Source organism: Trachymyrmex cornetzi, unplaced genomic scaffold (assembly GCF_001594075.2).
Source record: "Trachymyrmex cornetzi isolate Tcor2-1 unplaced genomic scaffold, Tcor1.1 scaffold156, whole genome shotgun sequence".
Taxonomy (NCBI): domain Eukaryota; kingdom Metazoa; phylum Arthropoda; class Insecta; order Hymenoptera; family Formicidae; genus Trachymyrmex; species Trachymyrmex cornetzi.
In genome coordinates, this window is record NW_017296157.1 from 2,062,843 (window position 1) to 2,075,790 (window position 12,948).

The 12,948-nt window shown below is 37.0% G+C and overlaps 1 protein-coding gene across 2 annotated transcripts in view; it reads left to right on the top strand.

Annotated features, from left to right (window-relative positions):
• The first annotated feature begins 503 nt into the window (after window positions 1–503).
• Oamb (Octopamine receptor in mushroom bodies) overlaps window positions 504–12,948 on the top strand; it is a 21,703-nt gene continuing 9,258 nt past the window's right edge. Inside the window, exons 1-3 of one of the 2 annotated variants that reach the window (XM_018503370.1) lie at window positions 504–540; window positions 5,369–6,712; window positions 12,231–12,368. In XM_018503370.1, coding sequence (XP_018358872.1) covers window positions 6,452–6,712; window positions 12,231–12,368 — 399 coding nt within the window. In that variant the 5' untranslated portion in view covers window positions 504–540; window positions 5,369–6,451. Of the gene's footprint in view, window positions 541–1,124; window positions 6,713–12,230; window positions 12,369–12,948 lie in introns of those variants that run through there. The other variant, XM_018503371.1, reaches the window with a different exon arrangement.

The following is a 12,948-nucleotide window of genomic DNA, read 5'->3' on the forward strand; positions in this document are numbered from 1 at the left end:
CCTCACCGATTGCACTCGTCGCCAATTGATAGTAAGCTCTTGCCGCAGTAACAACGAGATTTTTCTCATGCTTTCTTTTGCAGACGCTGCCGTTTGGTGGGCGGAATAAACGCGAGGGTGGAATAAATCATCGAGAAGTGCGTGCCCGTGGGATGCATTACGCGCATTACCTCGAGAGGATCTCCATCGTCGAGCCAGAGTCGATCGGACGAAATAATGCGATCGAAACGTATCAAGAAGGCGGCACTCTTCAGATTGCTCAGATACAGGCAGTGCGCCAGGTGCCGACAGATAATTTAGCGTACCCGAGAGTATTCGGGACGATAGGTCGACGAGAATAAAGAGAAATAGGAAGCGCACATACGAGAGCACATGAGACTGATCGCCATCGCGGCAATGATCGACGAGCGTAATTTCACTTCACTGGCTGTGATTTTTACTCCTAGACTTCAGAGGCTTGACGCGTGAGAATTGTTAAGACTGATCAAAGTAAACTGCTCAGTGACTTTACCGAGAAAGCCTGCAACATCGTTCTGCGACGTAAGTTGTGGCATCACATGATCGAATCAATCGTATATAAAAGCACATATATAAACATTATATTGTTAATGTAAACGTTAATTACGATCTAAGTGTTGCCTGTAATTTCTTAAAAATTTCTTAATCAACCATCCTATCGAAGATAATTAAGACGAGAGGATTTCTCATTTTCGCGAAGACACGCGTTGCTTTTCTTGCGTTCGCGTTTTCGTAGTGTCGTCGTAGAGCGCACCGGTTGGCATACAAACGACAAAATTCCCTTCATGGCATCAGTAAGATGCACGCGTGAAGCTTGGTACCGCGTTGTCGAGTAATTACGCGCGCTACGAAAGTAAATACGATTTCCCTTGCATCACAGATATGTTCACCGGACGAACTCGGTGTATTCCAATTCGCGACTAATCGTGGCCGATTTTCTCATATTGTTCTCCCTTTTGCCGTTATTGAAAATCGAAATATTTCAAGAAAGACCTTTCGCGAAGCGTTTCCGCGAGAATTTGGTCGGGATTTGCGATAACTTTAGTCACATCAAGTGGAAAAACGAAGGACCACTTGGAGGCTTGCCGAACCTTGAAGAGGAGGAATCGCCAGCATTGGGAAAGTTTGAGTGGCACTTAGAAATAGTCCAATACTTGGACCGTGCAATAATTATTTCGCTGCATCGGCAGAGTTAAAATCGTCACGCCGTCATCTTTGTTATAAAGCTATTTGACGTCTCAATAAAATCGAAAAAACTTGCGAAACTTTAAAATGCTTTGTGACATCCAGATAGCAGAATAATAATAGATAGAGAATAATAATTAAAAAGTGCAGGCAGTCGGGAGGAAATATTAGAAAAGAAAGCGGAAGGAGAAAGGATGAAAAGCAAGAGTTATTACTTGCGATCGAGCGAGCATTTTAAATGTTTGGATTGAAAGAGAGGAAAATCGAACTGCAGAAAAATTGAGAAGAGGGCAATTAAGGAGGAGAGAATCGAGTAAGGGCCGAATGGGAATCGAAACGTGAAAAGGTAGAAATGAATTCAAGTGGATGATTCGGCTGAGGTTCAGCGTATCGAAGGAATAGAAGTGAAGAGAACAAAATGGGATTTTATTCGGTGTTTTAGTGAAAATATATATCTGCGTAGTGATTAAAATAAAAGCCGCCGAAAATTTGGTTGTTTCGGATTGAAAATCGGCGATAATTAACGCAATTGTATAATTAATTAAACTGAATTTCCGAGAGGAGGCCTGAGTTTTTCGACGCATATTAGAGAGAGATATTTTAAAGATATTTCAGCGAAATTAGACCAGAAATTGCGGGGTAAACTTACGGATGAATATCGTGCTTTAGGAAATTCGCTTAATTAAAAATCCGCCGATTATTTTTTAATCGGTACTTCTATAAAGTGCTGATTAAGTATCATAATGATACTATAGTAGTAGTATTATTCAGTTCCTTATCAAGAGTAAGTGTAACAGCCGGACTTCCACAATACGAAAGAGCGACAGTGAAACTCATCGAAAATTCATCCGGCGTTTTGCGCAACTCGAGGAATAAATTGCGACCAAACCAAGAGGGATCGTTGGAAATTCATTCGGCATATCAGATTCTCGCGTAGAAGCGAAGTAATTAAAGAAAACCCGTGAGAATGTTTAGGCAACCACGAAGAAGGATAATTGAAAATTCATGTAACGTTTTAGCTCCTTTTTTTCTTTGCGAGAGGTGTGAAGGAAAATAATTGGCGGTCCATTGGACATCTTAATTGACTGTGTAGAGAAAAAAAACACTAAGAAGGAAGATATTGACTTTGATTCTCGAGGAGGAAGAGGCGAAATTCCAAACGATCGACATAATGAAATTAGTTTGGTATATTTGAGCGGGAATTTAGATGGTTGAATTAAAGATTCAATCGGCTACTTGCGCGAACTCGAAGGTGCGAACAAATCGCCTTCGACAAGTCATTTGAACCAATATTTTATTCGATTTCGAGGGAAACATATAATGCAGTGAAAATCGATGAGCAGAGGAAACGGAGGAGTTAAGAAAACGCGTGAGAAATGTCACTGAATGTGAAAAATTATTCGTAGCAAAATCCAACGTCTCGCGTTCGACAAGTAGAGAATGCGTCCGTTCGTGAAGACTGTTGAGGCAGGAAGAGGAAAACAGTCGTGAAGAAAAAGCGCGGAAAACTAAAGAAATTCCGGAGCCTGTCAAACGATTCCAAGTTCCGTGGTCTTTCCGTTCGGTAAAAATCGATCGTTGAGAAATAAAATCTTTCATCGGTTTGTTTTTCGCGGAAACTACCACAGAAAATATTAACTCGGAATCGAAAGTCCCTGACAGCGAATAAAACCCACCCATCCACCCACGTTCGAAAAAAGAGTGGGCGGAGGATCGTTGGAAAGGGGAGGCGTGCGAAGTCGTTTAGCGAAACTGATTTACGCGGAATCTACACCCCGGGAATTTTCAGTATCCCCGGCATCGATCGACCCCTGCTACGCCCTGCATTTCCGACACGTCGACAAACGATCATGAGAGATCACGAGAAGCTGCACCAAAAATTCGCCGTTCTCGCTACTCGGGGCGGAACGTGATCGTACTTCAGGAAGTCGCCGAAAAGTCAGACATCGTTTTATTTGCTCTTTTCCCATATAACGCCAGTGAATAGAAGTTCTGTGAAAGGGGGTGAGTACGAGAAGAACATCGGGGGAAAGGTTGCAATTTCCGGCCGGCCACGTAACGGTAAATTCATTGCGTCGGGGGCGTAATCCTGAGGGACGAGCGCGCGTAGGGCATTCTGAATCGAGATTTCTTATGGATGACTTAGGGCACAAATGCGCGTCCCACGGCGCCGTTCATTAAGGGTAACACGTATACACTTGAACTTTTCGCCCTTTTTCTCCATTCACCGGTACGATCGAAGACGACGAGAAAGTACCAGCGCGAAAAACAAATGGAAGAATCCTGACTCGCGACACGAATCGTAAATAGGCGAAAATGTGATTGTCAGGAGGACTTATGTTCTGTCGAGCATACATTTTGTCACAGTGGATTACAAGGAACACTCGACATAAGCGAGAGTCTTACGCGAAGATCTAGTGAAGCATATAACGCAGAAGCGAGGTGAGAATTGAAGGAATTTAATCGAAGTGTGATAAGAAGAAAAATAATTTTTACTACATCTTTTTCTTTCTCTTTCTCATCATTCCCGAAGTTGTTAAATATAGAACGACGGAAGCAATCTGATTTTTTCGTCTTAACGAGCAACTATTTATACGCACTCGTAATGAAGATTCTCTCGGCACGGAAAAAAAATCGGTAGTTGAGAAATAGGGATTTTTATTCGACGAAAGATCGTATTCGTTACTGAGTCGAGCTGGAAATGTAGTCTCAGCCGCAAAACGAGCAACAAGAATTGCTGATCCGGTATCATTCAACGTCGAGAGAAGAGCAATATTTGAAAGAAAAATAATTTTTATTCGTAGCATCACGTAGGGATCGCGATGGTAATCTGTTCGTGCAGAAGCATTCGATCGTGCGTGTTCAAATGTGAAAGTTCAAAGCGTTTCGAAGACACCAATAAAAAGAATGTATCTTTTTCTAGCAAGGCATGACTTGGAAATTGATTTAACGACAGTATATTGTAAACCGTCAGCTTTTCTTCAGTTAAATCGGAACATTTGTTAGAGATTTGATATTATATTTATTATTCCCGCGAGAGAACGCATCAATGCATCAATCTTAGAAAAAACGAGATATGTTTCATTCAGAAATTTTTTATGTGAAAAAAATTTCGTGTACTTCCGCAGAATTTGTATATTTGTAAAGCAAAATTATCGTGGGCGATTAGCACTTCTCGGAATCACCGTCGATTTATATATAATAGGAAGATTCGCTCACAGCTTCCTGGAAGCACTTGGTCGCATTTTATCAAACTAGGAATCGGGAAACGAGGTGAAATCATGAGAAAAGGGGTACTTAACGGGTCGTTTCGACGTCAGTAAAATTCGTGGTAAACGCCAGTCGACGATCGCGCCTAATAGAGGCGACGACGCTGTTTTCAATTCCCGTCGGGATAACGTCGGTCTCTCGAGCGGAACGAACGACGGAAAACTTCCGTCGGATTCGATTTTGTAACGGGAGGAGGAGCGAGTGGTTGCCGGAGACGGTGGTAGAGGGTCGGTGGGTTACGGGGTAGGTACGTGATCGTCGTAGGATGGCTTGTGCGGGGGAGTGAAAAGTGCAGTCAAAGCAGTATAGCGTGGCTAAAGCCTCCGGAAGAGAGATTGCAGGCCGCTGCAGGTTCTAATATATCCGCGGCGAGGGGAAAAAAAAGAGGAGAGAGAGAGAGAGAGAGAGAGAGAGAGAGAGAGAGATGCAAGACAGATGCTGCGATAGAAGAAGAGAAACCGACGAAGATCGGTTGCAAGCGAGCGGTGTCAGCGCGTTAAGGGATGCCAGCTATACACCTTCCCTTTCCTGTATTGCTGCTGTCTTTTTTTAGGAAAACGCTAATGGATCGGTGGCACGTGGATCGTATGACAATACAAAACTCGATGACAGACAATTAGGGCGATTTCATCGAAACAGTTTTTGTCAGGGCTCCAACCTTCTCCGCGTTGCGTCAGTGGGATCGCGCGAGATAGTGTTGAAGTATCAGTAGTATCACATTTGTAGAGTCACGCGTTTCATTCGATTGAAATAGTACCAAGTATAAATGCGAACGAAAGAATAGTCGCGTAGAATTCGAATGTAAATAATTAAACGTATCCGGGGAAGTAACTAGGAAATACGCGTTGTGAATTACGAAAGACTCGATCGATTGATGTCAAGGCGATTGTTGCAGATCATGCACTCGAAATTCGCGACGCTAGGAAAATGGGAACAGTGACAAGTGAGCCACAGATATCCGAAACACAAACTAGATCGTAGCTTGTTAAATTCGATAGCCTCGGCGAGCTGTCTAAAATGACACGCTGTTTAAACGCTGCGTAACGTTAGACATCATTCGAGATGCAACGTTAGCGACTATGTGTATGCTGAGAGCGAGTGTTATCGATTATCCGGGGATAACGTTTTGCGACCCTGTTTGCGGGGTCCACGAAACTAAAGCATCGGATTGACTATCGGGCAGTGTATGATCAAGTGTTTCGGCAAGCGTGTATACGTGCGCATTAACGAGCTCATCCGACCGTAATCGTGGGAATATTGATGGAAATCCACGGGGATTGGTCTTCAATTAACGACCGCGTTCGACGAAAAATTGGAAATAATTTTCGATAAATGAGAAAGGCAAAGAACTTTGTTGTAACAGTTAATACTACGTTGATAGTATAAAAACAAGTGTAATTTATTTAACAAACTTGAAATAGTGTTTAAGAAAATCCAGTGACAATCTTGAGAATAATTCAGAAACGAGCTGCAATTCCTGTCTTCATTCTGTAACGTAAAGATACTTAAATTAAGTGGCGTAATATAAAGTTGCTTGATGTAACATCTCGCGTAAGATATAAATTAATTGAAAAATTAATTCAGAAGTTAAACGTAATTAATCGATAGATTAATATACGATGAAAGCGTGATTGTTCCTCGGGTTCAAAGACCATGATAAACATCGAGCTTCCTCCAGTTCTAGTTCTACCGTCGAGTGAATCGATCGGCCAGTCATAAAATCTTCACTTATTATTTCTGGTAGTGCGAGAGGATCGTGGTGTTCTGTGAAAACTGCAAAGACCATAGTGTATTTAATCATTCTGAGTTACATTTAAGTGTTAACGCAGAAGAACCTTGATCCCGTTACGACGGCTCGCGATGTCTCGCGCGTCCTACCGAGTTCGCATCACCCTTCGTCGTCACCGTGTCCGATATCTTCTGGAGTCCTCCGACAGGATCACATGGGCGTACCCGAGGACCGCGAGAGTTAATTAAAATGCGAGACCTGAACGCCACCGCATGCGCTGCTTTGTACGACGGCGTCGAGTGGTCAAGTCTGTGGAACGTGATTACCTTAATCGTTCTGGCGATCATCGATGTCATGGTGGTGGTAGGTAACGTCCTAGTCATTCTGGCCGTCTATTGTACCAGCAAGCTGAGAAACGTGACGAATATGTTCATTGTGAGCCTGGCGGTCGCCGATCTGATGGTCGGCGTCGCTGTCCTACCGTTCAGCGCAACCTGGGAGGTCTATAAGGTAAGATCTTTTTTCACTATGTTAATTGACAGTAGAATAATGGATAGGTAGAGGAATATCACTTTATATTTAAATATTTCTCAGAAACAGAAGCTAAAAATAAAACTTTAAAAACATAATTACAAACTAGAAAAACTGTCTACTATCAGGTAACTACTGTTTGCAATTTTGCAATAATTAACTTTTTTGTAAGGTAAGCAAAAATAAGCGTCTAACAAAATGGGTCCCAAAACTGACGCAGTAAACAACAACGCCACATATTCTTATTTTTTTTTACTTTCACAGGAAGGAATCATCTGTACAAAATACTTACAAGTGAATGTGAGATTTTCTAGAATCTTTTCACTTTAATATAAAACGATTTTTGTTGATTTGTATGCATTTTATGCTATTCTGCAAATATACAATGCTACAGTTTTTTTAAGATTTGTTTTGTAAATACACGGTTGTCTTGAACTCCGATAGAGCTACTTGACACTATAACGCAAGATATAATGGGTTTTCTACAATGAGTTATTACCCAAGCTTTAAATCTTAGGCCGTAAAAAATTAACCAATTATAGTCGATTATTCTTCTCACATTCGATTGTAACTAGTCAATTTCTTGCAGCTTAAGACTCAAAGCTTAAGTAATGACTTATTGTAAAATGTGCGTATAGATTAAATTAGCTTATAGTCTTAGCTTGCAGACAGGTGTGCCGGTTTATATAGTTGCCCCTATTTATATTTAAAATTATAATATGAAAAAATATAAAAAAAATCTAATAAAACTGATTTGGGAAACTACAAATATGTAAAACTATGTAATATCATCAATAATATAGTTACTATTGTTTAAACTACACAATTTGAAAAAGAAAATCATAAACATTTTATTTTTGTACTTGTAGAATATTTTTAACTAATTTTGTTTAAAAATAAGCTACAAATATATAAATTATGAATTTTTATTTTTTTAATTATCTAAACAGATTATATTTTTATCAGTAATAAGATGCAATAATTAGCTTCTTTAGCAAGAAATAAGGGGCTGTCTTTTTAGAAGATTTATGTTAGTACTGGCAACTTTCTTGTATTAAAAATGAAAACAGAGAATTAAAATAATAAGAATTGAGATTGAAAGATTTTTTCGGCATACTATATATACCTTTATTTATTTATATTTATATATATATATACATATATTTATACAGGGTGTTTCCGGGTTAAAATATGAATTTAGGACTTCGAACAAACAAAATTTTCCTTTGGAAGTTTGCTAGCAAACGCTTTGTTTAAGAGATATTAAGTTATAAATTCAAATAAAGATGAGATCAACACATCACATGAAGTAACAAATTTTATTTGTGAAGATTTATTGCGCACCTTCGCTCGCACTGACTCTCATTAGCCCACATTTAGATTGTCTTTGTTATTTTAAATTACAAAATTATATAAGGAATAAATAATGTCGAAATGATCTAAGTTTATTACTTTGCAATAATCAAAATGTAATTATTAAAAGTTTTATTCGAAATAATAGCCTCCAACTCTGAGACAGTATTAATTGCACTTATCGATGAGAGAACAAATGGCTGACTGACATTGTGTGTCTATATAAATTGCTTCGCACGCTTGCATCTTCCGCTTTAATAACTGAAAATCATTAATGGGTATATATACTTCATACAAAACCAAGAGATATTTCAATATTATTCATTTTTTATCATTCTATAACCTAAGATGTTAATATCTCTTAAATTTAAACGAAGCGTTTGCGAGCAAACTTCCAGAGGAAAATGTAGTTTGTTTTGAGATCCTAAATTCATATTTTATGTTTAGTAGTTTAACTCGGTGACACACACTGTATGTTACTCTGTATATCGCTCTTTTGCTACAACAATAAGACATAATTCCAAAAATAAAATTTTTCAGATAATAAGTTTGAATGTTTTAAATCATTAAAATTTTGTAATTAGTATTAATTTAAAAATACAATTTTGGTGTAATTATTGATTATAACGAAATATAATTATGTTTTCTAAAAGTGTTTTTTCTTTATGTTATTAAGTTATGTCGTTGTTGTAGTAAATAACAATATATTTTTGCTACAAATGTTGTACATATAATATATTTCTAATAATTATAAAAAGTAATCAACAAAAGCGAAGTGTTCGATAAAAATCTGTTGCATTATAAAGATTTGATCGCACTTTATTAAAGCAGCGCATTACGTTTTGCGCTTTATATTGATTTATCAGTGCATCTTGAACAGTATTTATTTTGTCGCAATCAATAGTGCATTTTTTATACAACGATGAGGCACAATGGGATCAATTGCAACAGCATTATTACGTATCGATACGACAAGTTGTATGAAAGCAAAGTTTTATCCATTGGACGTTCACTAACCCACGGTTTTCGACAGAATCGATTTACCGAATTCTGTCTCACGCAATATCCGCTTGTTTTCACAAGCGAAGTATATTTTATGGGGGATGGGTTGTACACTGTTTACAAAAAATATTACTATTTTGAAACGTACGCAAATGTATTCGAAAGCGCAAATATCTTCGATATTTGAAGTTGGTTTTAATTTTAATTTCAGAATTACACAGTCTAAGAAATGTTTAACAAATCATTAATTTTTGGATTATTTTTTCGATAGCTATTTATCTCAGCCTTTCTATTTTTTTGAGATCTGTAATTCATTGATTCAATAAATCTCTGTAGTATATAATATTTCTTGTCTCTGTTATTTAACATTTATTGCGAGATATATGCTTCTGTGTTACAAAATGATTTTTTCGAAAAATTTTCTATTATTTTCTAATCATAATTAAAATATTTTTATACACACAAAATATATTTTTTATTAAAAATAAGTCATCTCTTATGAAGAAAATAATATTTCCAAAGCACAATTTTCTTTTTCTTTCCGAGAATATTGTGTCATTAATCACGAAACATTCTTGTTCTTATCTCGCTTATCTTTTTCTCGATGAGGTAATTCTTTCGACATATCTCTCAGGGACTCATAGTACTATTCCTTTGAGCATTGTTTCACTTTTTTCTAATACGATTAAAAGTATCGCGCGGTGGAAGAAACGTGCAGTAGAGAACGGCGGTACATTTTATCCTGAACGAGTTGTACCGGTTTAAGTGTGATTCACGGAGAATGCAACAGTTTGTTGGCTTTTCCCTTTGGTCCTTCCAACCTGGATTTTCGTGCTTGCAATATTTACGTGTACACGAATGTTCACTGGGAACCTGGAAACGGGTCGGTGGGCAGTGGATGGAGTATAGAAGCGGTGTGAATCTCAGTAGCTCGAGCCGAGAATGCGGTGCTCCATTTAGCTGGAGTTTACACGATATAGCACAAGTTAATTCACCGCGCACTTATCACGATACGACTTTTTCTTCGAAGAGTCTTTCTTCCTCCTTGCCTCTTTCTTCCGGAGGAATTGGTCAAGTGACGCGGCATAGATCGTCTTCGCAGTGCCAAAAAGAAGAAAAAAAACAACAACGAGCATCTTCGTTGTAAAGATGCGTAGTATAATTTTATAATTTATATATTTTAATAGACAAATAATTTTATTGGTGGAACTTCGTTCGGGCAGACCAAAAGCGGGTATCGATCGCTACGTTAGTAAGATACAGTAATACTGGATACACTAAATAAGAAATGAACACACAATGTAGGTCTATAAAACATTGACTTCTTGAAAATGTACTTAATGCATAGACTTGCAGTTGAATAATAAATAAAGATAGATGTCAGAATATTGAAAAGGAAAAGTACATATTGGAATTCTTATTAAATTAGTTTGTATTAATATTAATCAGAAAATATTAATCTTAAGGGAAAAAATATTAAGATTATGAAAAAAAAGTATACATTATTATGATTTAATTTTTCTCCTGACATTTTCCCAAAATTAAACGCCTCAGGACATCGTTTAATTAATTTACCTCGGGTATGCTGAAATGTATCTGTATATGTTGCCTACTAATTACGTGACATAAAATTGGTTTTAATTAAATAATGTATGGTTAGGGGCAAGTTTTTGAGAGCGAAGATAGAACGGAGTTATACAGAAGTATATACTATATGTATACATATTTATATCCTTATATAACTGTAGTCATGTGAATAATAGTAAATAATTAATAGATTTTTTGTTTGCCATTAATTACTAATAGTAACTGCAACTCGAGATTGTATTGAATATTTTAGAATTTATTAATATAGAATAACAAAGAATATATATATATATATATAATGATTGGTTTATACATTTAAATCTAATGAGGAAGTAAGGGCAAGACCAATCATATTGAAGAATTTTACAAAGTTGCAAAGCTGCTTTCTCTGTTGAACGCAGCCATATACAATTTTTTAGTTTGATCAGCAAAATTGTCTTTTGTTCAAAGAAATTTTTTTTTATAATTGCAATTATTATTAGCCAAAAAGCATTTTCGAAAATGAAATGTTTAGAAATCTCCATTATTCGATAAATATGGCAAAAATGGGAAAGAAAACGAGCGATCAGTAAATTTTAAGAAATTAGTAAACGAGAATGGGAGAATTCATTTAGTAGCAATTTATCAATGACCGTGTGCAGTCATATCATAGCTGCAATAATCTGATTGTAAATAATGAAGGTTAATTACTGAATTCCGATATCGGTAACACGCGTAACGCTGGCTAATTCTGAACAGGTGGTTGTAGTACTGTAGAGATGTGCGCGGTTGTATTGCTCGTCATAATGCGGATGCGTTATGTGTACAATACGGACGTACAGATGCGCGCATGCCGCACGCAGTAGATGGGATTCCATTATATGTGGTTACATCGTGAATCACCGTCCGAGCTGAATGGGAATTGATTCGACGATTGACACGTGCCACGCGTCTTATCTACTCGCTAAATTTTGCGAGTTATCAGATATGCTTCACTGTCAATCACATGCATGAACTGTCTGCTCATCTGCGATAAGCTTTGTCCTATTTAATACGCGATGTATGGATAGTTATTTTTGCTTCAATTTCGAGATATGTTACATTTAACAATTCAATTTTTCACACCTATCTGGTGAATAAAGCTACTGTATTACAATAAAATCAATTTTTTGGATCATATTTCAAATTAAATAACATTCAGAGAAAAAGATAGTAGTAGTAACTGTAAAAGTGACAGTTATACAAGTTTTATATGCAAAATTATTTTATATATTATAAACTAATGTACATATATATATAGTAGAATAAATTATTTTATAGTTACAATAATTATAAAATAGTTTATTCAATTATGTGTGCGTGTGTGTGTGTGTGCGCGCGTGTGTGTGTGTGTGTGTGTGTACATTGATTCTACATATAAAAACTCACATAGTTGTCACCTTACAGTTAACTATCTTGTCTTTTTTCTAAGTAAATAAGTGAGATTTTGTTACTATTTACGCTAAAGAACGAAAGATTCTTTGTCACTGACGTTTTGTGCTAAACGTATTTCTTTTGAACGTGTTTCCCTCAAAAGGTTTGGATATACGGAAACCTTTGGTGCTCCGTGTGGCTTGCGGTTGACGTTTGGATGTGCACGGCATCGATATTGAATTTATGCGCCATCAGCTTGGACAGGTACTTGGCTGTGACCAGACCAGTCAGTTATCCTCAGGCAAGTACCACTCAGCATTCATGAAAATGATTATCCCAAGGAGATTAGAAGCGCGTTACGCGTCAATTTCGTCACTTAGTTCAACGCGTTTGTTCAATGATAATATTCCTTGTTAATTAAAGGCGATTACACGCAAAATGACATAAGCTGCATAACCATAGCTTAAGGCCTCTGAACCAATCAACATCTAACTCAATAAAGACGCTATACTGATTTACATAAGATACTTATTAGGCTAGAGGCTTTATGCTATGATTATTCAGTTTATGTAATTTTGTGTGTGATGGACACCTAACACTGAAACAAAAGACACACCGAAATGAAATGAAATGAAAAAGAAGTTCTGTAAAGTTAACTTCTGTAAGCTAACAATAAAATCTTAGAATAAAGATCAGGATAGACCTTTGCATAACGCATAATTCATAAAACATAAGAAAATCGACCAATCAAAGTTTTTATTTCATGGAAAGGAAGGAAATGAAGGACTTAGGTTGATTCATTTTCTTATGCATTATGCGTTATGCGTTATGCAAGACTGTGCTCCCGCCCTTACTTTCAAATTTATATATATATATATATA